Genomic DNA, 24,964 nt, shown 5'->3' with positions numbered 1-24,964 from the left:
CTATTCACCCTGATAGATCTCTATCAGGGTGAAGAGGACAAGGGTTCTAGTCCCTAAGGGGGCTAAAAGTTAGTAAAAAAAAACCCCACCAAAATATTAAGTATAAATGAAAAAGAAAGATTTACAAAAAAAAAAAAAAAAAACACATTAACAATAAACATTCATTTTCAGCAGGAATTTTATTTATTTTTTTTCAAAAATGAAAATTCACATAATATCGGTATAAATTATCGGCTATCGGCCTAAAAGTTCACAAATTATCGGTATCAGACCTAAAAAATCAATATCGGTCGATCCCTAATCGCCAGTATCTATTCTGGGACCTGCAGGTCCTTCTGAGGCTTCTCTGAAGCCAAGAAGTCCCCGTCACTTTGGGGTTTTCTCTCCTTTCTACTTTAAGGGTTGGACCTCTGTTTAGCCCCTGTTTCCTTGATGGGTTAGGTGTTGGCACTTCCGTCTTGGGCAGCCTTCCAGGTTCCCTTGTGCCTGTGGGAATCTTCTTCAAGGAGTGGCACATATGGTTCCTCTGTATCGTCCTTACAGCCTTGGGATCTGAATATGGTTTCCTTTCCTTCGCGCCCTACGGAAGGGAGTCACATTTTGGACGTTGTCAGTGCTCTACTCATTATTAGCAGCCTCCAGTCCCTCTCGGTGTACAGACCCCCTTTTTCCCTCATGAGGGACATCGCTGGGGATTGGCGGCCCCCAAAGGGCGATTGCACGTTGGTTTCGGTCTGGCAGTGCTACAGCTTGCCGCGCTCGGAGCGGGGTTCCACCCTTAGGTGTCACGGCTCACTCCCCCAAGGTGGTGGGCGTTTCTTGGGCTAGGAAGAATCGCGCTTTGACTGCACAGTAATGTAAGGTGGATCCGGTCCTCCTTGCACATGTTCGCAAGAAGTTGCCAGGTGCATACTTATGCATCGATGGTCGTTGCGTGGGCCGCGTGGTCTGCAGGCGACAGTTCTTAGTTGACTGCACGGGCTTGCTTCATGGGTCTGTGGTTTTTCCCTCCCTGTTGGACTGCTCTCGGACGTCCCATAGTCTCTGTCCCCCCCCAATGAATATGGGCGAAAAAACGAGATTTTGTAAAACTTACCAGTAAAATCTATTTCTCGCTCTTCATTGGGGGACACAGCACCCATCCAGTATTGTTGTTCGGCCAGAGTTGTGGTTGTTGCTGGTTAGAACCAGGTTTGGTTCTTGGCATTGTTGCTGTTCCACATTATTTTGTTGGTTTACTTGCTTCTCACAAACTGAAGCTCTCTCTCCAGGCTGGAGGGAGTATAGTTGCCAGGGGAGGAGCTAACAGCTTTATCTAGGGTCAACGCCTCGTAGAGGACATAGCTATACCCATGGTCTCTGTGTCCCCCAATGAAGAGCGAGAAAGAGATTTTACTGGTAAGTTTTACAAAACTCGTTATTTTCCCTTATATCATGGTTATAAGGGAAAATAATAGCATTCTTTAATACAGAATGCTCAGTAGAAGGTCAATATAATAAACATTATATACACCCCAGTGTTGGTGGCACAGTGCGGCCCCCCCGTTTACTATACTGGGGGGGGGGGGGGGGGGTGGTGTGTGTGTAACACTGTGCCACCAACTGGGGGGGGGGGGGGTGCGCTGCGGTTTTGAATTGACCTGCAGTTTGGGGTGATCGCTGACACGGGGGGTGGGGGGGGTGTTAAAGGGTTTATGTCTTGGGGAAAAATCGTCGTGTAGCTGACTGACATTAGCGATGTGTTAATGTCAGCAGTACATAACAGTATGTTTAAGTCCCTGCCTGCCGTTGTTCTCTTAAAAACAGACTTTTTAATGTGCTAATTAAGCCTCTAGGCCCGGTCTACTCACCTTTTGGCACGCCCACATCCACTTGATTGACGTCCTTCTCCGCATCGTCCTAATAATCCTGCGCCGTTCCGTTTAGTATTCGGCACAGTGAGTGAAGGATGCTTGGCTGCTGCCAGGCAGCTTGCGCATCGCGAGATTACCTCTCTCTAGCTTTGTGACGTTGGGGAGATTTGGAGGATGCGGGGCAGTGCTGGGCTCCTTCACACTGGACTCGTCTCAGGGACAGGACTCATGTCATGTGAATTTGCATATCTATCAATCATTTTTTTTTTTGACACCATAAAAGCACACAGAGCTATGGGGACGAGACATTGCGGACGTGCTAGCGGCGATCTAGCAGCCCATGTCCTCAGCTTTATTGCAACATTCCAGGTGACAGGTTTCCTTTAACTATATCATCTATGGTTTCAACCTTTTAAGATTTATGGCTTTGGCGAGAATACGTCATTTGGCAACTAAAATGCCAAAGGCGCAGTCCAGCAGTCATCTAGCTCGTGTCAGTCTGTAGTTAAACACGCGCTTTGCAGTGTTTAAGTTAGGGCTGAAACGATTACTCGATTGAATCAAGTAATTCGACACCAAAAAAATCCTTGATGCAAATTTTTTGCATCAAGGATTTGTTTGTCATGTGACCACAGAGCGGGAGTGAAGCGCTTGCTAACTCACCGCTCCGTGGCCACCCGCCGGCCCGTAGCTTTCTGCACTCCGCTGAGGGAAACGTTGTGCGTTTGTCCAGCTGCCATGCTGGTCGGCAGTCTGCTGCCTTTCAGTGTGGCGTGTTCTTCCAGCAGCCTCCTCCGCAGCGCACCCCCTTTGGTCCTGGGCTGCAGAATGAAGAGGATGGGGGTCGCCTCGCCTCCCGCCCGGATCTGGGAGGAACATAACAGGGCGCTGCAGGAAGACAAGGACATGCTGAACCAGCCGCCCTAGCAAATCAAGTGGGAGATCCAGGAGGAGAATAACCGGCTGCAGGTGCAGGGCAGGGGCACGGCCACGGGCAGTTTAAATCCCCGGCCCTTCAAAGAGCCTGTCGGAGTGGTGGGCAAGGAGCCTGATGTCAAGCAGAAGTGGGACAAGATTAAGGAGGTGAGAAGCCTGGGGAGTGCGGCTGGTGTAACAGGTGATGCCAGCCACTGCTGGTACCATGTGCTGGCACTGGAGGATGTCATGACAGGTTTCACTGGTGCAGAGGAGGGGGCGAGACTTACAGCCTAGGTGGCACTTTGTCCTGGCTTTCTGTTATACATGTGGGATCAGGACTCAGTGCCAGTTTACAGCGGTATGTGGGTTATGCAGCTTAGTATGATAGCTGGCATCTACCAGGCATGATGCTGCGCCACAACTTATACCCTTATGGCACTGGGGGGCAAGCTGATGGCACTGGTGATAGTGGAGCTAATGGCACTGGGGGGAACTGATGCACTTTGCTGATTGCACAGGGGGAACAAAGTGTGTTGAGGACTGATGGCAGAGGGTCTGATGAATTTTTATAATGAAAAACAGTCTATTCATTTTTTTCTTGTTAGATTACTTGATTAATCGTAAAAAATAATCGGTAGAATACTCTATTACTAAACTAATCGTTTACTGCAGCCCTAGTTCAAGTCATGGCTAGAATACGGCTTGATGAGGTTCTCGCACATTTGGAACGTTTTGTCCCCTACTACCACAAATGGCAATGGAGGTCCATCAGTACCTGGCAAAGATCTTGGAGTTGGCAATCCAAAGTCCTTTGAATACAGGAGGCGTCCCATTGCGGAGTTTTTTAAAACCATTGGGTCATTTGTCCGCCCATAAGCTCCAATGTCAACGCCGAAAAACCAGTAATCAGCATCCGCAATGGCCATCAGGATTATTGAGAAATATTTTTTGTAGTTGAAGAATTCTGAGCCACTTCCTTAAGGTTTTACAATCCGTTTAGGTTTCCCATCCACCCCTCTGACACAATTAGGGAATTGGCAGGTTTCCAGGAACTTGTAGTTGGATGTGGGATGTAATCCTCATGCAATACCTCCCACAAGGCACGACAAGTATCGCGCACTGTAACGAAGATCGTCGAAATTCCCATCTGATACTGGTAATGCAGCGATGACAGACTTTCTCCCGTACCAAGAAACCTATAAATGTGTGTGTGTGTGTGTGTGTATGTGTGTGTATGTGTGTATATATATCTATCCATAGAAAAAGTCTGGCAGCACTCCCTTCACATGCAGCTGTAAGGTGCCCGCGGTGGTCCCTCGATTCAGGACGGAAGACAACAAAGAAAGTCTGCAGCACTCCTTAAAATATAGAAAATGTGTTCTTTATTCACACATGTTGAAATTTGACAACGTTTCGGTTCTGTCACAGAACCTTTCTCAAGTCAGGTGAACATAAAGTGCATATGTGCATGTATAAATACATCATCAAATTGTTACCAATTATTTAATCAACCAATACAAAAACAGGTGCACTCCCCTTCTAGGACATGTTACAATTCATTCATTAACTCCACATGTTAACATGAATACAAGCAGATCAATGTGTTTCCTAATAGTTTCTATATCAATGGTGATTATTCATAGTCATGATTGGTGTATAAAAGTGCATAGTGCAATGAAAATCCTAAAATCTATAATACCTTGATGGGAATTTATGTAATGGAATAGAAGGAGATGGCGTCTTAACTTCTATGGAGGCACGCCGCTACTCCGCGTCTATTCCTCCTCAATGCGCATGTGTCAGTCCTCCCCCCCCCCCCCCCCTTGCGAAGCGGTACATAACCGCTATACGTCACCTGTAGGCGGAGACCCAGCGTCGTGATGTGCGGTCAGCTGCGTCAACGTCCACCACGCGCGTCATGCAACAGTCATCCGCACCACATCACCTGTCTATTCCGCCATTTTACATTAGGGCACTCATTTGGGCAATGCCTATATCTTGCGCCTCTCTTTCTCCTTCTATTGCCTAAATTATCACCCGGCTGAGGTAAACGCCTGAATTACACATTCAAATAATACAAATATGTCAACACATCACATTATGACGTGGATAAATCCATGTAACTTCCATTGGGTCCACCCCATACAGCATGCTAGATACATCAGAGCATAGGCACTACAGAGGGGTATTAGCTAACCATCCCTCCTGTTACCCTAAATTCGACATTTAACCCTTTTGGGTTTCAGAGTATCCAACCGAAAAATCCACCTAAGCTCAGTTTTCTTTAGAATGGTTAACCGATCACCTCCTCTCTCTAATTGTTTTACATGATCCAAGATGGGGATTGACCGATTATTGGTTTTACCGATATTATCGGCCGATATTGAGGATTTTGACTTATCGGTATCGGCATTTATTTTGCCGATATGCCGATAACGTACTGGGAACACAGATCGCGCTGCTGACAGCGCTCTCCGTGTTCCCTCAGCAGTAGCACAGGGGAGAAGGAGCAGTGTCTCCCTCCCCCTGTGCTGCTGCTACCGCTGCAGCCAATTGTGGGACAGGGGACAAGAGAAGGGGAGGGGCTGTGGCCACTGCGCCACCAATGAAGAGAAATCTCTAATTCATTCAAATTGAACAGGAGACGGGAGCTGCAGAATTACATAGCCGGCTCCCGACCTCTATGAGCTGTAGCTGCGATCCTCGGTTAACCCCTAAGGTGCCGCGGATCGCAGCTACCGCTTGTAGAGGTCGGGAGCCGGCTATGTCATTCTGCAGCCAGCTCCCGCCTCCTGTATATGAATAAATTGGAGATTTAACTTCATTGGTGGCGCAGCGCGCCCCCCCAAGCCCCCCAGTATATTACTCATTGGTGGCGCAGTGCACCCCAAGCCCCCCAGTATATTAATCATTGGTGGCGCAGTGCGCCCCCCCCACCCCCACATTAAAAGCATTGGTGGCGCAGTGCGCCCCCCCACCCAAGCCCCCCCTCCCCTGTATTAATCATTGGTGGTGTAGCGGATCCCCTCTCCGATCAGTTACCATGGCAGCCAGGACGCTATTGAATCCCTGGCTGCCATGATAAGCTTCATGCTGCTGTGTGCACAAAGCACAGAGCAGCAGGGACAGTGAGAGCTCCTATTCACCCTGATAGAGATCTATCAGGGTGAATAAGACAAGGGTTCTAGTCCCTAAGGGGGCTAAAAGTTAGAAAAAAAATTCCACATTTACAATAAACATTAATTTTCAGCAGATTTGTGTAGGAATTTTTATATTTGTTTTTCAAAAATGAAAATTCCCAGAATATCGGTATAAATTATCGGCTATCGGTATCGGCCCTAAAAAATCAATATCGGTCGATCCCTAATCCAAGATCATAAATCTCAGATCATTTTCCTTATGATTTAGGTTTTGACACTGGCAAATCTCTTATTTTATTCCTGATGGATTGTCTGCGGTTATTTAACCTGGTTTTCATATCACATGTGGTTTCGCCCACATAGAGCATTTTGCAAGGACACCATAGCACATATATCACCCATGATGAATCACATGTAAGGTAATATTTTATGTTAAAAATTTCTCCCGTGTCTGATGTGCGAACACCGATCCTTTTATGCATCAGTTTGCTGTTCACACATCCCAGACATGGTAAAGATCCTGTACGCCTCGTCTTCAAAAACGTCTGTCTTAGCTGACCCTTTTCAGGCAGTCTGGAGTGTACCACCTTATCCCTAATGTTACCTGCTCTTTTATATGCCATCATAGGTGGATTTTTAAAGGCAGCTATACTGGAATGACCACTACTAAGCCGCCCCCAATGACTCCTCACTGTCCTTTGGATATTTGGGCTCAACTCATTATACCATGACGCAAAAGGTAATCTTTCACTGACCCGTCTTTGTTTTGAAGTTAGCAATTCCTCTCTAGGTATTTCTCTTGCTCTATCGGCATGTTTTTTCACTAACCTTCTAGGGTAACCCCTATTTATGAAGGATTGTTTCATGTTACTTAATGCTGAATTCATATTCTCATCCTTATCTACTATTCTGTTTGGCTGAACGGCAAAGAATTTACCATCCACCTTGGATGTCTACTTGCAAAATGCAATAACGTGTTCTTATCAGTGGGTTTGATGTTCAAATCCATATGTATTTGTTCATCCTCAATATATACCTGAGTATCTAGATACTGCACCCGGTCGACCGATGCCGTTAATGTGAATTGGATCTACCGGTCAAGGGAGTTCAAAAATACATGAAAGTCTATCAGTCCCTCCATGGTGCCAGTCCAAATGAGGAAAATGTTGTCTATGTATCTCCTCCACTAATGTAAAATGGCGGAATAGACAGGTGACGGGGCGCGGATGACTGTTGCAGCACACTTGCGCGTGCATGATGCGCGTGGTGGACGCTGACGCAGCTGACCGGACGTCACGCCGCTGGGTCTCCGCCTACGGGTGACATATAGCGGTTATGTACCGCTTCGCAAGGCGGAAGGACTGACACATGCGCATTGAGGAGGAATAGACACGGAGTAGCGGCGTGCCTCCATAGAAGTTAAGATGCCATCTCCTTCTATTCTATTACATAAATTCCCAGCAAGGTATTATAGATTTTAGGATTTTCATTGCACTATGCACTTTATTATATGCACTTTTATACACCAATCATGACTATGAATAATCACCATCGATATAGAAACTATTAGGAAACACATTGATCCGCTTGTATTCATGTTAACATGTGGAGTTAATGAATTGTAACATGTCCTAGAAGGGGAGTGCACTGTTTTTGTATTGGTTGATGAAATAATTGGTAACAATTTAATGATGTATTTATACATGCACGTATGCACTTTATGTTCACCTGACTTGAGAAGTTCTGTGAGAGAACCGAAACTTTGTCAAATTTCGACATGTGTGAATAAAGAACACATTTTCTATATTTCAAGGAGTGCTGCAGACTTTTTGTTATATATGTGTCATAACTCTTGACAGTCATGTGCATATAATTTTTAAAAAAAATTCGGGATGAGCACGAAGCTCCAAATTCAGGACGGAATAAACTCCTCTGGTCATCCAGTTGGAAATTATCTGGTGGACCCAATAGAGGCGTCTTCTTTCCTGGGCACGTCTTCTCCATCTCACTTTAAGGATTAGCAGCCTCAATCGCAGACGCAAGTGTGCAGGCAACATGTTCCCAAAACACAAATAGCCTAAATGGAGGTTTCCCTACTTAAATACACTGTAAAAGTCGGTGGATGGTTTGAGACACACCTTCTCCTTAAAAATTGATTCGCTAAACAGAAGCCAAAACGGAAACAAACGTCACAGACGTATCCAGCTTTACAGACGGATCAGTTTGAATGGGTTCTGTTCGCCTCCATTTTGTCATTTGTGTGATGGATATGTTTCAAACGTATCCTTGAAACGCGAGTGTGAAATCAGCCTATAGCAAATGCTTTCAGTTTGCTTAAATGGTAATGAAGGGTACTTTCACACAAGCGGCAGGATGGATCCGACAGGCTGTTCACCCATTGACTATAATGGGGACGAGGGCGGAGCTCCGACGCAGGACGGCAATGCGCAGTGGGAGGCCGCCGGACTAAAAAGAGCATGCAGTACTTTTAGTCCGGCGTCCTTTCGCCGTGCTGTGCCGGAGCTCCGTCCCCATTATAGTCAATGGGGATGGAGCGGCAGTCCGGCGGCGCGGCGAAATAGCGGCACGACGGATCCGACAGGGTGAACAGCCTGTCGGATCCGTCCTGCAGTTAGTGTGAAAGTAGCCTTACTTTTGCTTAAATCAATAGTACAAGCGACCACAAGAAACTTTTGTAATATGTCTTCTCAGTGAGAAATATCTAGTTCTCCTGTCATCAACAGCTTACCAGCCCCCCTTCCCCTGCTAATTACCTTATTTGCATCCAGGATGGTTCATCTCTACATGTTACACATATCAATGCAAGTCTATAGAGAGGGGAGGGGGAGGTGTGGAGACACACACAGACAGACTGCACAGCTACATAGGAAACTTATAGTTCAGCAGAAGTGCTTCTCATGAAAAAAAAGTCAGTACCTCTTTGTAATGTTCTCCTTTATCCTGGGGCTGTCTGAGTGATTGTGAGATAGTTTGAAAGGAGATTCTCCTCTACTTTTTATGCTTAGTGGATGTCAGCAAGTCTCCACCCACCATGTCTGAGAGAACTGCAAACTAGACATTCAGCAAGCATAGAGAAACATTGCTTAAAATGCCAGATACAAGAGATTTAATGGCAAATAGTGGTATCCCTCATGTACACACACTGTACTATTGATCAATGCAAAGTTTGTTGAAAGCTTAACAAAGCTTTAATTAGTAAAAATTTTGTGGCCAAAAAATGCACCGAAATCCATGGCAATTTGTGGTAAAAGTGTATGCCAGCTTTCTGGTATTGAAAAATCCTTTCTATACATCTGAATTAGGTTTCTGTAGCAAATGTATGGCTTTCTTCCAAACCCACTGAGATAAATGGGATAGGCATGAAAACATGTTCTTTAAATGAGAGAGAATGTGCGGTACTGGATGAAAATAAAATTTATTGTTTACCTAGGTTGTTCGCAAGAAGCATATGCTGTCCAGCTTTCAGAAGTTCCTAGAAAAAAAATCAGATGCTGTTTACACATTTCTGGGTAATGATGGAAGAATTTGTGCCCACTTTGTTGGACAGATGCTGGGTAGGTAGTACAGATTTAAAGGGATTGTCTACCTTTTTATTAAGTGATGGCCTTTCCTCAGGATAGTAAACAACTGCAAGAAAAAGGGGGTCAGTCAGCACATCCCAATGCGCAGGTGCACGCTGCCATGGCTAGAAACACAGAAAAAAAAAACACAAAAAAACCCCACAATGCAACAGCACTCTGCAAACACAAATAAAGTACAATAATACCATAGTTATATAAAATATTCTGGTACTAATACTATGCTTATTTTGTAAATTTGAGATTCTTGGCAAATAATTTTCTACAAAATATATGTGGGCCTGTGCTGGCGTCAAGACGAATCTCTATTAGACGGATGACATCCGTGTGCATTCCGTATTTTGCAGAATGGAACAGCTGGCCCTTCATAGAACAGTCCTATCCTTGTCCGTAATGCGGACAATAATCGGACATGTTGTATTTTTTTGCGGAACGTAAATACGGAAATGGAATGCACATAGAATAACTTTAGTTTTTTTTTTTTTTTTTTTTGCAGACCCATTAAAGTGGATGGTTCCGCATATGGTCTGCAGAAAAAAACGGAACGGACACGGAAAGAAAATACGTCCGTGTGCAGGAGGCCTAAGGCTACTTTTACACTAGCGTTTTTACTGGATCCGTCAGGGGTCAGCAAAAAACGCTTCTGTTACTGATAATACAACCATCTGCATCCATTATGAACGGATCCGGTCGTATTATCTTTAACATAGCCAAGACGGATCCGTCATGAACTCCATTGAAAGTCAATGGGTTATGGATCAGTTTTCTATTGTCAGAGAAAACGGATCCGTCCCCATTGACTTGCATTGTGGTCCATGACGGATCAGTCTTGCTCCGCATCCCAGGAAGGAAAGCACTCCTCTCCGGTATGAGAACGGATGCATTTTGGAGCATTTCGTTCTGTTATGTTTTGTCCCCAATAATAATGAATAGGAACAAAACGGAAGCGTTTTTTTCCGGTATTGAGACCCTATGATGGATCCCAATACCAGAAAAAAAAAAAAAAAAAAAAAAAAAAGTGTGACAGTGGCCTAAATACTACGTGCTTTTGTGCTATACAGGCCACCATTAAATTCAGGGAATGCAGTCTCCACATTGCACTGCCTTTTACCATTTTTTTGTGCCATAATGTACTCTATTAAATCCAAGGAATGCAGGTACCAACATGCATGCTGAGCCCACTCTATACTTCTTATGGTGCCAGACGGCTTCCAATGAAAGCAGGGAGAGCAGGCTACAGCTTTAGGCTACATGCACACGTTTTTCTCTGTGTCCGTTCCGTTTTTTTGGGCTGATCGGATGGTTACCCATGCATTTCTATGGAGCCGTTAAATTGTGGTGTAGTCAACCATTTATTTTCCGCGAATGACCAACGGAAGCCATCCGTATGTCATCCGCATCCGTTTTTTTTTTTTTTTTGCGTATGGTTGCTGGGAAACCTGTATATACCAGTATCCTGGGTAGGGATATTTAAATTTGGCCTCATGCACACGGCCGTTGTTTTGGTCCGCATCCCGCGGCTCGGATGTGGACCCATTCACTTCAATGGGGCCACAAAAGATGCGGATAGCACTCTGTGTTCGCATCCTATGCTCCGTTCCGTGGACCAGAATGGTCGTGTGCATGTAGCCTTTCAAGAATAACAGCCTTCAGTTTGGTTTTTTTCGCGGACCACAAAAAAATATGAAGACCCACAGAAACACAACCTACAAAATTTGCGGACAAACAAAACTGCTGTGGATGTAAAAAAAAACAGGGACACGGATCCACTATTTGCGGACCGCAAAAAACAATTATCGTGTGCATGTAGCCTTAGGCTAGGTCTACACGACGACATTTGCCCCGCAACATTTTGTTGCACAATTTTTAGAATGGTGGTCTATGGTGTCGCATTGTGACATGCGAAATACTGCGACGCGAGTTTTGTTTGGATTTTCTGTCGTATGTCGCATACGACATTTCGCCCATAGGTTTCAATGTGAATCGCTGAGGAAGGGGCTTTGTTACCCCGAAACGCGTATGGTAAAGACAGTGAGGGAACATCAAGAAGCAACACCTTGAAATCGCATATCTATAATTGGACTGCAAACATCTACAGATCATCGCACTTACCATCTATTCGAAAACCCTGCCTGGAATTGCGAGTCACCTGACCGCCCAGCAAACCACGTGGGACGCCACACAGGTCCTGGAAGGTCAGAGCGGTGGAAGCAAACTGCACCGCTATCCAGGAGAGACGAGAAAATGCATAGACTTTATCGACAGGTCCTTGAAGCTCACAATTGGAGCATTGCACCTGATAAGCTGGTGTACAAGTGGGCCGAAAACAGGAGCGGTAAAGTACTCTGTACAAAGTACAGCATTCAACTATTGCTAAATTTGTGGAGGTTAATGACTTTTTCATAAATGGTGCAAATTCACAGTCACAAGTGCCTTTGGACTATTTTGGCCTAAGAGCCCCCCCTCTAAGGGTTTCAGTGCATAGAGTTTTAGTCTAAGTTTTAACATTATTGTTTTAGTGTATAAGTTTTATGCAACATGTTGTAAATTATTTTAAAGTGATATATAAAAATATCTGATTATATAATCCAACTTGTCTATGGTTGAGTGACGCCCAATTCAATCAATTTCCTCCTTTACTTTATCAGCAACAGGGAGTGCTGTCGGGCAGTGCACCTATTGAATAGTGGAACAGGGAGTGAGCCACCAATCTTTGCAATCCTCTTTCAATGTGAATCACGTTTGACTGCGACTTCAGTGCGACATACATGCAACCAACCGTTGTTTGGGTGTCTGATTTTTGCCCTAGACACAAGTTTATAAAAAGGCCTCATGGGATAATCTTTCTTCAGATGTCATTTTGGATTTTTAGAGGAAGCTTATGTCAGATTTGTGCTTGCCAGAGGAAATTGGCCCTTCAAGTGTGCCAGGTATGTTTTGTAAAGCCGCTTTTATTTTTTATTTTTTATATACAGTGTAATAAACATGATTTGACAGAAAATTGTGTATTTTATTACTTATGTAAATAACAAGTAATGTTGAATTTAATGTAAGTCATATTTGTAACCACTTACAGTTCCAGGTATAGAATGTGTATATTTCTCCTATCTACTGTTTTCCAAGTGAATGACACACTGTGGAATCCATGTTTGGCAGCCTATAAAGTTCCCATTGTGTTTCTTTCCTGGTATTTAATTTTTCGCTCTATATCTAGTTCCTGTTTATGTATATAGGCTAATATTTCTTGTACAGTACAGAAATGTTGACCTTCATAAGTTTTGACTAGCCATGTTTTTAGCCTCAGTCAGGATTAATGTGTTTTTTTTTTTTTTTTTTTTCTTTTTCTTTTTTACTATAGTAGTCTGTGTCTGCTTTTTTCCTAATGAAGGTTGCCAGACCTACTGTCTCTCCTCCTGCTACTTGTCCCATACTTGCCACAATAATGTGAGCTGGTGTTTTGTAATGTGATTTAACCGCCTCCGGACCGCCTAACGCAGGATCGCGGTCTGGAGGCGGCTGTCTCAGGCAGAGTCGCGCATTGGCGTCTCGCGAGATGACGCTCAAAGCCGGCCCGCGTGTGCGCATCGCGGGCCGGCAAAAGTTAGAGGGGTATTACATCATCAGCCTGCCAGCCAATGATCATCGCTGGCAGGCTGATTTTCAAAAAAACGAATCGCAAGCCATATAACACCTTTTTATATTTATAAGGTTAAATGGCTTCTCTGCTCCTCTGCTGGTCATTTTGGTTGGTTGGTTCCAGCAGAGGAGCAGACATCACAGTGAGTACACCAAACAGCACACTTAGCCCCCAGATCACCCCCCATCACCCCAATTAACCCCTTGATCGCCTCTGTCAATCACCTAGTGAAAGGGAAAAAAGTGATCAGTGTAAACTGTCACATATTTTTTTTTTATTGGTATTGACTGTTAGGTTTTAGGATAGTTTAGGCCCCTTGGTTAGGTAGTTAGCGATCGTTTAGCGCCCAGCCCACCGCACCGCAGTCACTGATTCGCTGATTAGCATATCGCTAATCAGCATTTTACAAGCGCTGCGGCGATAAATATCCAAACTTTTTTTTTTTTTTTATCAATCGCAGCGGCCTCCGGTACTTTGCTGGCCTCCCATTTGTAAGACAGGCTTGCTTTTTTTTCTTGGGTAGTCTCAGGGAATACCCCCTAAATTTAGTAGTCCAAATGTCAAACAAGGGGTATTCTTCTGAAGAGACCTACAGGCTTCTGACCCAATCGGATGAGGAATGGGAACCCTCATCTGACGAATCCAGCGGGTCAGAATATGAACCTGTAGAAAGCAGTGGCAGTCTGACAAAAAGTTCGGACGAGGAGGTTGAGGTCCCTGATACCACCAGGCGTACCCGGCCCTGTGTTGCTACACCACAGGTTGCGCAGGATCAACTTCAAGGGCAGCAGAGTGGGGCTGGCGCTGTCAGATTATGTGGTGAGGCATACACCAGCAGCGCAGCCCACCCTGGACCTAGTACCAGCACTGCCGTACAACATGGTGAAGTGGCAAGCACCAGAAGGGCAGTTGAAGCTTGTACGGTGGCACGTGCAATAGTTACCCCGTCGCAGCCACCGCACGGACAGGCCCGTAGAGTCCCTGAGGTGCTGGCAAACCCTGATTGGCAGTCCCCAACTTCAGACGCACCATTAGTTCCCCCTTTCACCGCCCAGTCTGGAGTTCGGGTTGAGACAGCTCAGATCGGTTCGGCACTGGGATTTTCTGAGCTGTTCTTGACTGCGGAGCTCTTGGACATAGTCGTGGCAGAAACAAATCGGTATGCCACTCAATTTATAGCCGCCAACCTGGGAAGCTATTATGCCCAGCCTTTCCGGTGGAAACCTATCCAAGTTTCCGGAATTTCTGGGCCTTCTCCTCAACATGGGTTTAACAAAAAAGCATGAATTGCGGTCATAATGGTCCACAAACCCAATTCATCACATGCCCATGTTCTCTGCTGCCATGTCCAGGGCACGATTTGAGGCCATCCTGCGTTTCCTGCATTTTAACGACAACACCACCTCCCGACCCAGAGGCCACCCAGCTTTTGACCGGCTCCACAAAATTCGGCCCCTCATAGACCACTTCAACCTGAAATTTGCAGATTTGTATACCCCTGAGCAAAACATCGGCGTAGACGAGTCCCTTATATATTTTACCGCGCCTTGGCTTCAAACAATACATCCCAAGCAAGCGCGCCCGGTATGGGGTTAAATTGTATAAGCTCTGTGAAAGGGCCACAGGCTATACCCACAAATTTCGGATCTATGGGGATAAAGATCAGAGCCTGGAGTCGGTCGGTTGCCCTGACTACCTGGGGAGCAGTGGGAAGACATTGTGGGACTTGGTGTCACCCTTATTTGGCAAGGGGTACCATCTTTATGTGGACAATTTCTACACAAGTGTGCCCCTCTTCAGGCATTTGTTCCTAGAACAGATTGGCTGCTGTGGCACCGCGCAACCTAGTCACTGGGGCTTCCCCCAACGGCTCGTTACCACCTGTCTTGCAAGGGGGGAGAGGGCTGCCTTGTGTAATGAAGAACTGCTCGCGGTGAATTGGAGAGACAAGCGTGACGTTTACATGCTGTCTTCCATTCACGCAGACACGACAATGCAAATTGAACGACCAACCAGTGTCATTGAAAAGCCCCTCTGTGTCCATGACTATAATTCGCTCATGGGAGGGGTGGACTTCAATGACCAGATGTTGGCTCCTTATTTAGTTTCCCGACGCACCAGACGCTGGTATAAGAAGGTGTCTGTATATTTGATTTAAAAATAAATAAATCGGCATTTTCCGCTAACTTGTGACAAAAAATAAAAAGTTCTATGAACTCACTATGCCCATCAGCGAATACCTTAGGGTGTCTACTTTCCGAAATGGGGTTATTTGTGGGGTTTTTCTACTGTCTGGACATTGTAGAACCTCAGGAAACATGACAGGTGCTCAGAAAGTCAGAGCTGCTTCAAAAAGCGGAAATTCACATTTTTGTACCATAGTTTGTAAACGCTATAACTTTTACCCAAACATTTTATTTTTTTATCAAAGACATGTAGAACAATAAATTTAGAGAAAATATTATATATAGATGTCGTTTTTTTAAATAAATGTTACAACTGAAAGTGAAATGTCATTATTTTTTTTTTTTTTTTTTGCAAAAATTTCGTTAAATTTTGATTAATAACAAAAAAAATGTAAAAATGTCAGCAGCAATGAAATACCACCAAATGAAAGCTCTATTAGTGAGAAGAAAAGGAGGTAAAATTCATTTGGGTGGTAAGTTGTATGACCGAGCAATAAACAGTGAAAGTAGTGTAGTGCAGAATTGTAAAAAGTGGTCTGATCATTAACGCTGGGTTCAGACCTGAGCGTTCTGAAACGAGCGCTCTGTATGCGCGATTGTACGGGCGTTTACAATCGCGCATACAGAGACTGGCGTTCACACATTGTCGCGCGTTCCCGAATTTCTATGTGCGGGAACGCGCGACAAACGCCCAAAAAAAAGCTCAAGCACTTGTTTGAGCGTCGAGCGTTTTACAGCGTGATCGTACGCGCTGTAAAACGCCCAGGTGAGAACCATTCCCATAGGGAATCATTGGTTCTTGCCTGTTGTGCGTTTTACAGTGCGTAGGAACGCGCTGTAAAACGCTCAGGTGTGAACCCAGCGTAAGGGTGTTTAAGCTAGGGGAGCTGAGGTAGTTAATTTAGTCAGCTTTATTAACACTAAACTATGGTGTAAATGGTTCCAAACAATATATTTCTACTGGTTGTGATAAATAGGTTTATGTATAATAAGGTTTGCAGACAATTACTTTGAATGTGTCACTGTAATTGATGAACATTATATTTGTGGTTATTTTGGAGTTGGCTTTCTGTGTACTTGAGTAGTGTATGCAGTGTTTTTTAATTATTTATTGTAAAAGTATCTGAAAGTTGTAATTTCCTTTGTTTTAGTACGTTATGTTATATAAATATAACATCTACATTGTCATTATTTTCCAGAATGGCTGCGTCCTGCCGTGAAATTGATGAGGAAACGGTCATTGCTGCTGTCCAGGAAAGACTATGTACAGTTGCAAGAAAAAATATGTGAACCCTTTGGAATGATATGGATTTCTGCACAAATTGGTCATAAAATGTGTTCTGATCTTCATCTAAGTCACAACAATAGACAATTCACAGTCTGCTTAAACTAGTAACACACAAAGAATTAAATGTTACGCTATTTTTATTGAACACGCCATGTAAACATTCACAGTGCAGGTGGAAAAAGTATGTGATCACTTGGATTTAATAACTGGTTGAATCTCCTTTGGCAGCAATACCTTCAACCAAACGTTTCTTGTAGTTGCAGATCAGACGTGCACAACTGTCAGGAGTAATACTTGACCATTCCTCTTTACAGAACTGTAACAGTTCAGCAATATTCTTGGGATGTCTGGTGTAAATCGCGTTCTTGAGGTCATGCCACATCATCTCAATCGGTCAGGACTCTGACTGTTCCACTCCAGAAGGCGTATTTTCTTCTGTTTAAGCCATTCTATTGTTAATTTACTTCGATGCTTTGGGTTGTTTTTCCTGTTGTTACACCCATCTTCTGTTGAGCTTCAGCTGGTGGACAGATGGCCTTAGGTTCTCCTGCAAAATGTCTTGATAAACTTGGGAATTCATTTTTCCTTCGATGATAGCAATCCGTCCAGGCCCTTACGCAGCAAAGCAGCCCCAAACCATGATGCCCCCCCACCATACTTCACAGTGGGGAAGAGGTTTTGATGTTGGTGTGCTGTGCCTTTTTTTTTTTTTCCCCTCCACACATAGTGTTGTGTGTTTCTTCCAAACAACTCAACATCTGTCCACAGAATATTTTGCCAGTACTGCTGTGGAACATCCAGGCGCTCTTGTGCAAACTGTAAACGTGCAGCAATGTTATTTTTGGACCGCAGTGGCTTCCCCTGTGGTATCCTCCCATGAAATCCAATCTTCTTTAGTGTTTTATGTATCGTCGATTTGCTAACAGGGATGTTATGAAACTTTTGTTAGTCTTTAGCTGACACGCTAGGATTCTTCTCTGCTCTTGCAGTCATCTTTATAGGACGGCCACTCCTAGGGAGAGTAGCAGCAGTGAAATTTCTCCATTTATAGACAATTTGTCTTACTGTGGACTGAACAGCAAGGCTTTTGGAGATACTTTTATAACCCTTTCCAGCTTTATGCAATTCTTAATCATAGGTCTTCTGAGAGTTCTTTTCACTTGACATCATTCATATCAGGCAATGCTTCTTTTGAAAAGCAAACCCAGAATTGTTTTTTTTTTTTTTTTTTTTAATAGGGCAGGGCAGCTGTAACGAACATCTCCAATCTCATCTCATTGATTGGACTCCAGTTGGCTGACACCTCACCCAAATTAGCTCTTGGAGATGTCATTAGTCTAGGGGTTCACATATTTTGTCCACCTGCACTGTGAATGGTGTGTTCAGTAAAAACATGGTAACATTTAATTCTTTGTGTGTTATTAGTTTAACCCCTTCAGGACCTTGGACGAGTATACTCGTCCTGGAGCAAGGGTACATAGCGCTCCGGGAAGAGTATACTCGTCCTGGCATTAAATTGTCACCATGTCTGCAGACATGGTGACAGCCCTGTGTGCCGGCTGTTACACACAGCCAGGCACCCAGGGTCAATGCCGAGGGGGGTCCAGGGATCAGAAACTTAAAAAGTGGCCAGTCAAAGTTTTTTTAACCCCCGGTATGGAAAGGGTTAAGGGTTTTTTGGACCGCGGTATGGAAAGGGTTAAGTCAGGGAGCTCCCCCTCTGCCATCGGGGGGCTGCTGTGCCTTTGCAGCCCACAAATGGATGGGGGGGACAGAGGGAGGGAGCTCCCCTCCTTCCCCTTCCCCGTCTGCTCAGTTGTGGCAAACTGAGAAGGTTCCCATGGCAACAGGACGCCTTCTCAGGCGTCCTGCTGTCCATGGTGCTGAACAAATCTATGCTAAAAGCATAGATCTGTTCAGTGTAAGTAAAATACAGTACAGTACAATATATATATTGTACTGTACTGTATTATACAGACATCAGACCCACTGGATCTTCAAGAACCAAGTGGGTCTGGGTCCAAAAAATGTAAAATAAAAAAAAAAGTGAAAAAAATAAAGATAATAAAAACACATTTATCACTGAATAAATAAAATAAAATGCACTACACATATTAGGTATCGCCGCGTCCGTAACGACCTGATCTATAAAACGGTCATGTTACTTTCCCCGCATGGTGAACGCCATAAAAATAAAAACTATCAGGAAATTGAAATTGTGCCCACCTTACTTCCCAAAAAAGGTAATAAAAGTGATCAAAAGAGTCGCATGTACTTCTGAAATAGTACCAATCAAACCGTCACCTCATCCCGCAAAAAATGAGCCACTACACGAGACAATGGCCCAAAAAATAAAAAAACTATGGGGACACTATAACATGATTTTTTTTGTTTTTGGTTCAAAAATATTATTGTGTAAAACTTACATAAATAAAAAAATGTATACATATTAGGTATCGCCGCGTCCGAATCGACCAGCTCTATAATATCACATGAGCTAACCCCTCAGATGAACACCGTAAAAATAAAAAATAAAAACTGTGCTAAATAAACAATTTTTTGTCACCTTACATCACATAAAGTGTAATAGCAAGCGATCAAAAAGTCATATGCACCCCAAAATAGCGCCAATCAAACCGTCATCTCATCCCGCAAAAATCATACCCTACCCAAGATAATCGCCCAAAACTGAAAAAACTATGGCTCTTAGACTATGGAAACTGTGGAAACACTAAAACATGAATTTTGTTTTGTTTCAAAAATGAAATCATTGTGTAAACCTTTAGGTATCGCCGCGTCCGTATCGACTGGCTCTATAAAAATCACATGACCTAACCCCTCAGGTGAACACCCGTAAAAAAATAAAAATAAAAACTGTGTAAAAAAAAAAGCTATTTTTTTTGTCATCTTATGTCACAAAAAGTGTAATAGCAAGCGATCAAAATGCACCCCAAAATAGTGCCAATAAAACAGTCATCTCATCCCACAAAAAATTAGACCCTACTTTAGATATTCGCCCAAAAACTGAAAAAACTATGTCTCTCAGACTATGGAGACACAAACATTTTTTTTTTGTCTAAAAAAAATGAAATCATTGTGTAAAACTTAAATAAAAAAAATTGTATACATATTAGGTATCGCCGCGTCCGTGACAACCTGCTCTATAAAAATACCACATGATCTAACCTGTCATTATGAATGTTGTAAATAACAAAAAAAAAAAACGGTGCCAAAAAAGCTATTTCTTGTTACCTTGCCTCACAAAAAGTGTAATATAGAGCAACCAAAAATCATATGTACCCTAAACTAGTACCAACAAAATTTCCACCCTATCCCGCAGTTTCTAAAATGGGGTCACTTTTTTTGAGTTTCTACTCTAGGGGTGCATCAGGGGGGCTTCAAATGTGACATGGTGTCCAAAAAAACTGTCTAGCAAAATCTGCCTTCCAAAAACCGTATGGCATTCCTTTCCTTCTGCGCCCTGCCGTGTGCCCGTACAGCGGTTTACGACCACATATGGGGTGTTTCTGTAAACTACAGAATCGGGGCCATAAATAATGAGTTTTATTTGGCTGTTAACCCTTGCTTTGTAACTGGAAAAAAATAGTAAAATGGAAAATTTGCCCAAAAATTTAAATTCTGAAATGTCATCCCTATTTGCCAATAACTCTTGTGGAACAGCTAAAGGGTTAACAACGTTTGTAAAATCTGTTTTGAATGCCTTGAGGGGTGTAGTTTCTATAATGGTGTCATTTTTGGGTGGTTTCTATTATATAAGCCTCACAAAGTGACTTCAGACCTGAACTGGTCCCTAAAAATTGGGTTTTTGAAAAGTTCAGAACAATTTCAAGATTTTCTTCCAAACTTCTAAGCCTTGTAACATCCCCAAAATATAAAATATCATTCCCAAAATGATGCAAACATGAGTAGACATATGGGGAATGTAAAGTAATAAATATGTTTGGAGGTATTGCTATGTATTATAGAAGTAGAGAAATTGAAACTTGGCAATTTTTTTCAAAATTTTGGTAAATTTGGTATTTTTTTATAAATAAAAATGAATTTTTTTGACTCCATTTTACCAGTGTCATGAAGTACAATATGTGCCGAAAAATCTCCGAATGGCCTGGATAAGTTAAAGGGTTTTAAAGTTATCACCACTTAAAGTGACACTGTTCAGATTTGCAAAAATGGCCTGGTCCTTAAGGTGAAAATGAGCCGGGTCCTTAAGCTGTTAAGCAGACTGTGATTGTCTATTGTTGTGACTTAGATGAAGATCAGATCACATTTCATGACCAATTTGTGCAGAAATGTAGATCATTCCAAAGGGTTCAGCCTTTGGAGTCAATCCACAACTCAAGAGACCCGTTCTTTATCCACACACTCCACAGCTGGTGGCTCACATTCTACTTCATCACTTGGCCAATTGCGGACACCATCAGCTCGAACCACACCTGAGCCAGATTTTGCACAGTTTTCAGATTAGAATAAAAAAAATGGTGACATTACATGCATATCACATGCTTTGAAATGTTGCCAATATGTGGGTTTGTGTTGCATTATGTAATTAAATGGCAATATTTTAATGGCTGACACAGCATACAATTATGTGGATGGAAGTGTTTCATATAGGTCAAGCCCTGCTACCCAGTGGATGACTTAAAATATTATTACTTTACAGCTAGCTAGTTAACACTCAACTGGTTCACAGCACTCGGTATTCTTGTTACTACCAAGTTAGTCCTAAGTTTGAGTAGGAATAATTAAGTAATGGCGCCAAATAGAGGTTGAAAACTAGATGCACCATATTTGTTCTTACATGCAGAACGCAACTAGCTGTTAACAAAGCCATGTCCCTAATGGCAAGAGTGCAACCTTAAACACAAGGTAAAGTATGTGTTGAAAGGGAACCTGTCATCAACTTTATGCAGCCTATACCACTGGCAGAATAAAGTTTTTAGACAGGTGAGTTGATTTCAGCGTTATGGCATTTCTAAGATAAAAGTAAGTTTGGGCCAAGAACAAACATCACAATCATTGCAGACTGGGCCTGGAAAAGAGTCACGGCCACCCGAGAAGAGTCATGCTTATTTATAAATTTCTGCTCTCTCGCCCACCTGCTGATGATTGACAGTCTTCTACCTAGTTTTCTCATTTTATGTCTAGGAGATAACTGCCAATCATCAGCAGATGGGTGAGAGAGCAGGAGATTATGAATAACCAGAACTCTTCTCAGATAGACTGGACTATTTGTCTGGGCCGCCCCGCAAAGATTATGAGGCTTGTTCTTGGCAACCACTGACTTTTAGCTCATGAGTGACACACCACTGAAATCTGCATTTCTGACGTTATTTTAAGCTGTCCTTATTGAGGCAAGCATAACGTTGGTGCCAGGATTCCTTAAACCCCTAAAGGACCTGGCTCATTTTCCCCTTAAGGACCAAGCCATTTTTTGCAAATCTGACCAGTGTCACTTTATGTGGTGATAACTTTAAAACGCTGTGACTTATCCAGGCCATTCTGAGATTTTTTTTATTTTCCGTCACATATTGTACTTCATGACACTGGTAAAATAGAGTAAAAAAATTTCATTTTTATTTATAAAAAAATACCAAATTTACCAAAGATTTAGAAAAATTAGCAAATTTGTAAGTTTCAATTTCTCTACTTCTATAATAGTAATACCTCCAAAAATAGTTATTACTTTACATTCCCCATATGTCTACTTCATGTTTGGATCATTTTGGGAATGATCTTAAATTTTTTGCGGATGTTACAAGGCTTAGAAGTTTAGAAGTAAATCTTGAAATTTCTCTGAAATTTTCAAAAACCAACTTTTTAAGGACCAAATCAGGTCTGAAGTTACTTTGTGAAGCTTACATGATAGAAACCACCCCAAAATGACCCCATTCTATAAACTACACCCCTCAAGGTATTCAAAACTGATTTTACAAACGTTGTTAACCCTTTAGGTGTTCCACAAGAATTACCGTATTTTTGGCCCTATAAGACGCATCGGCCCATAAGACGCACCTAGATTTTTGAGGAGGAAAATAAGAAAAAAATAATTTTGAACCAAAAGGTGTGCTTTTGGTGGTTTTTGAACTAATTGTGGTCTGTGGGTGACGCACTGTTATGGGGGGATCTGTGGGTGACGCACTGTTATGGGGGATCTGTGGGTGACGCACTGTTATGGGGGATCTGTGGGTGACGCACTGTTATGGGGGATCTGTGGGTGACGCACTGTTATGGGGGATCTGTGGGTGACGCACTGTTATGGGGGATCTGTGGGTGACGCACTGTTATGGGGGATCTGTGGGTGACACTTATGGGGGATCCTCTCTGGATGGCACTGTTATGAGGATGAGGATCTGTGTATGCCACATATATAGCATCTTATGCTATGTGTCATCCACAGATCCCCTCCATAAGTGTGGGGGTCGCATCTGCTTTAATAATGACAGCGGGGCCCGTGCAGTGACTGTATTCTACTACACGGGCACCGCTTACTGTATAATCATATCCCTAATAGTTAATTGTTGTATGCATGTAAAAGCTTAATGAGCGCTGTGTATTACTTACAATTAGAAGCGCTCGTCGTTCGGAGCAGAGAGGAGGGAGGAGGCAGGCCGGGAGGATGGGCGCTGGCAGTGTGAGTCATACGTCATGCGCCCACGCCGCCTGCTTCATTCATAAAGTGGGCGGCACAGGCGCGTGACGTATGACTCACGTTGCCAGCGCCCGTCCTCCTGGCCTGCCTCCTCCCTCCTCTATGCTCTGAACGACGAGCGCTTCTAATTGTAAGTAATACACAGCGCTCATTAACGCTCATTATGCTTTTACATGCATACAACAATTAACTATTAGGGATATGATTATACAGTAAGCGGGGCCCGTGTAGTAGAATAGTCACTGCACGGGCCCCGCTGTCATTATAAATGCAGATGCCGCCCCCAGCCCCTCCTCCCTCACAGCTGATACACCCGCCGCGATGCCGTGCGGTGGGTGTATCATTGAAAACAAGGCAAAATCAGCTACATTCGCTGTATAAGACGCACTGCTATTGTCCCCTCACTTTTGGGGGGGAAGAAGTGCGTCTTATACGGCGAAAAATACGGTAATGGAAAATAGAGACAATTTCAAAATGTCACTTATTTGGCAGATTTTCCATTTTAATATTTTTTTTTCCAGTTACAAAGCAAGGGTTAACAGCCAAACAAAACTCAATATTTATGGCCCTGACTCTGTAGTTTACAGAAACACCCCATATGTGGTCGTAAACTGCTGTACGGGCACACGGCAGGGCGCAGAAGGAAAGGAATGCCATACGGTTTTTAGAAGGCAGATTTTATAAAACAAATAAGGGGATAGGGTGGCAGTTTTGTTGGTACTAGTTTAGGGTACTTATGATTTTTTGTTGCTCTATATTACACTTTTTGTGAAGAAAGGTAACAAGAAATAGCTTTTTTGGCAACATTTTTTTTTGTTAGTTCATCATTCATCTGACAGGTTAGATCATGTGGTATTTTTATAGAGCAGGTTGTCACGGACGCGGCGATACCTAAAATGTATACAACTTTTTTTATTTATGTAAGTTTTACACAATGATTTCATTTTTGCGGGATGAGATGACGGTTTGATTGGCACTAGTTTGGGGTGCATATGACTTTTTGATCGCTTGCTATTACACTTTTTGTGATGTAAGATGACAAAAAATAGCTTTTTTTTTTACATTTTTTTTATATTTTTTTACGGTGTTCATCTGAGGGGTTAAGTCATGTGATATTTTTAGAGTCGGTCGATACAGACACGGTGATAACTAATGTATAGTTTTTATTTATGTAAGTTTTACACAATAACAGCTTTTTTAAAACAAAAAAAAATTGTGTTTAGTGTCTCTATATTCTGAGACATAGTTAATTTTTTGGGCGATTGTCTCAAGTAGGGGCTCATTGGTACTATTTGATGGGCGTACGCCTTTTTGATTGCTTGCTGTTGTACTTTTTGTGATGTAAGGTGACCAATTTTTTTTTATTTAGGACAGTTTTTCTTTTTTACGGTGTTCATCTTAGGGTTTGGTCATGTGATATGTTTATAGAGCTGGTCGATACGGACGCAACGATACCTAATATGTCTATTTCTTTTCCCTATTTTTTTATTTATGGAAAATGACGCTTTTTTTAAACTTGAAACTTTAAAAAATTTTTGTAAAACTTTATTTACTTTAACTTTTTTTTTCTCACTTTTTTGTTTTTTTTTGTCCCACTACAGGGTCTGATCCTTGTTTCAATACAGCACAATACATCTGTATTGTGCTGTATTGAACTGTTAGTGTCTTGCACT

The 24,964-nt window shown here is 42.9% G+C and overlaps 1 protein-coding gene across 1 annotated transcript in view; it reads left to right on the top strand.

Moving 5' to 3' along the window:
* The window catches only part of MEI1 (meiotic double-stranded break formation protein 1), a 502,988-nt gene that overhangs the window by 10,364 nt on the left and 467,660 nt on the right, over positions 1-24,964 (top strand). The window contains exon 2 of the mRNA XM_044301444.1: positions 9,363-9,486. Coding sequence (XP_044157379.1) covers positions 9,363-9,486 — 124 coding nt within the window. The remainder of the gene's footprint in view (positions 1-9,362; positions 9,487-24,964) is intronic.

Source organism: Bufo gargarizans, chromosome 7 (genome assembly GCF_014858855.1).
Source record: "Bufo gargarizans isolate SCDJY-AF-19 chromosome 7, ASM1485885v1, whole genome shotgun sequence".
NCBI classification, from domain to species: domain Eukaryota; kingdom Metazoa; phylum Chordata; class Amphibia; order Anura; family Bufonidae; genus Bufo; species Bufo gargarizans.
The sequence above is the reverse complement of the archived record's forward strand: the minus strand, read 5'-3'. Positions and strand labels throughout refer to the sequence as shown.